General features: G+C 48.7%; 1 protein-coding gene across 1 annotated transcript; it reads left to right on the top strand.

Annotated features, from left to right (window-relative positions):
• Positions 1-278: 278 nt before the first annotated feature.
• LOC125533986 (14 kDa proline-rich protein DC2.15-like) lies at positions 279-909 on the top strand. The gene has a single exon (XM_048697304.1). The coding sequence runs from the start codon at positions 362-364 to the stop codon at positions 722-724; it is 363 nt and encodes a 120-aa protein (XP_048553261.1). The 5' UTR covers positions 279-361; the 3' UTR covers positions 725-909.
• The last annotated feature ends 970 nt before the right edge of the window (positions 910-1,879 follow it).

Genomic DNA, 1,879 nt, shown 5'->3' with positions numbered 1-1,879 from the left:
AACAACATCGTGGATGACCTAATGCAGCAAGCAATTAGCTACTAGTAGAATATACCCCATATGCAACAAGAATACAAAGTGAAGTCCATTACGCGGTTCAACGAGACAAACCATGCATTCACGGGTGCATGCTCATCCAAATCCAAGGAAAACACCACCACAACGCGAATGCATGATCCTGACGCGCCAGCTCGGAAAATCACATGCTGTCTCTTCACGGACGTGTAGACTCCCATTTGCCGAGGTCGAAGGGTAGCTACAAATACGCCTCTCCATGCGGTCACACTGGTGCATCGGAGTTCAAGCGCGAGCACGAAAGCACACGCAGTCGCTAACACTTGCTCTCCACTGATATCGATCGATGGCCATGGTAGCGAGAGCCGCGCTGCTCCTGGCCATGGTGGTCGTGGCAAGCGCCACCTACTGCCCCCCGCCGCCGGCGCCGGTGCCGGTGCCCCGCTACGGGTCGTGCCCCCAGAACGCGCTCAAGCTGCACGTCTGTGCCAACGTGCTGAACCTGGTGAAGGCCAAGATCGGCGTGCCGCCAGCGGAGCCCTGCTGCTCGCTCCTCGACGGGCTTGTCAACCTGGACGCCGCCGTCTGCCTTTGCACCGCCATCAAGGCCAACGTGCTGGGAATCCACCTCAACGTCCCCATCGACCTTAGCCTCATCCTGAACAACTGCGGCAAGATCTGCCCGGCCGACTTCCAGTGCATCCACTAGGAAAGCTAGAAGTGCACAGTACTATCCATCGAGTGGGGTGTGTGGTTTGCTTTGGTTTCAAGCTTTTTGCTTTATTTATTTCTTAAATCTATGCTGGCAATCTGGCCTAGTATGTATGTTTTCGCTTTCACACGAGAGGTAGCATTATGATCCTTTGGAATTTAATTGAAGTAGTGATTTCATGAGATTGGAGCGCATTCTTAGAATATCTCCAACAGTCGTGCAACACGCGCATCACGCTAAAAAAACATTTACAACATCGTAGTCGTGAGTTTCCGCGCGGCGAGGAGCGCTTGCTACAGCGACCGCCGCAAAGTATAGCGCGCACGAGTCGCTCGAGCAGCCGCTGCAAAAAAACTGCACGCGCTCTAGCACAAATAACATATACACTTCAAACACAACCAAGAAAATCAAACACAAACAAAGTAAATCAACAATAAATAGTTCAATTTTATTATTACAACTCAAATAAATAGTTTATCTTGCAATACAACATATAGTTCAACAATACAATATCAACCATACAAATCAAGATGCTCTTTGTCGGCCATTTCATGCCTACCGCTCCTTGATGAGATTCTTCTGAAAATCATCATGTGTTTCGGCACGTCGAATGGCATGATAGGATGCAACAAATCGGGCCACCCTCGCAGCCCTCCGCCGCACTCGCACGGGATGTCCCAAGAGCTCGTACTGAGAGTAGTCTAAATCTTGGCCACACTCATTCTTGATGATCATGTTGTGCATGATCACACAAGCATGCATGATGTACCAAAGCATCTTTTGATCCCAAAATATAGCCGGTCCTCTCACAATGGCAAATTGGGCTTGCAAAATCCCAAAAGCTCTCTCCACATCTTTACTAGCCACCGCCTGAGCATTGTGGAAATCAAGATTTTTTCTTACCTTCCGGTTTTTTCAACGGCTTCACAAATGTTTGCCACTTTGGGTAGATGCCATCCGCAAGATAGTAGCCATAGTTGTATGTATGACCATTTGCTACAAACTGCACCGATGGCAGTTCACCATTTGCTATCTTATTCATGAGTGGCGACCGATTAACAACGTTGATGTCATTCAAAGACCCAGGCATTCCAAAAAAAAGCATGCCAAATCCAAGTCACTTGATCGGCCACTGCTTGAAGGATTATAGTG

Source organism: Triticum urartu, chromosome 1 (assembly GCF_003073215.2).
Source record: "Triticum urartu cultivar G1812 chromosome 1, Tu2.1, whole genome shotgun sequence".
Taxonomy (NCBI): domain Eukaryota; kingdom Viridiplantae; phylum Streptophyta; class Magnoliopsida; order Poales; family Poaceae; genus Triticum; species Triticum urartu.
The sequence above is the reverse complement of the archived record's forward strand: the minus strand, read 5'-3'. Positions and strand labels throughout refer to the sequence as shown.

Bases quoted from the DNA above. Each gene is read 5' to 3' on its own strand.
- LOC125533986 (XM_048697304.1), top strand. From the start codon at position 362: ATGGCCATGGTAGCGAGAGCCGCGCTGCTCCTGGCCATGGTGGTCGTG.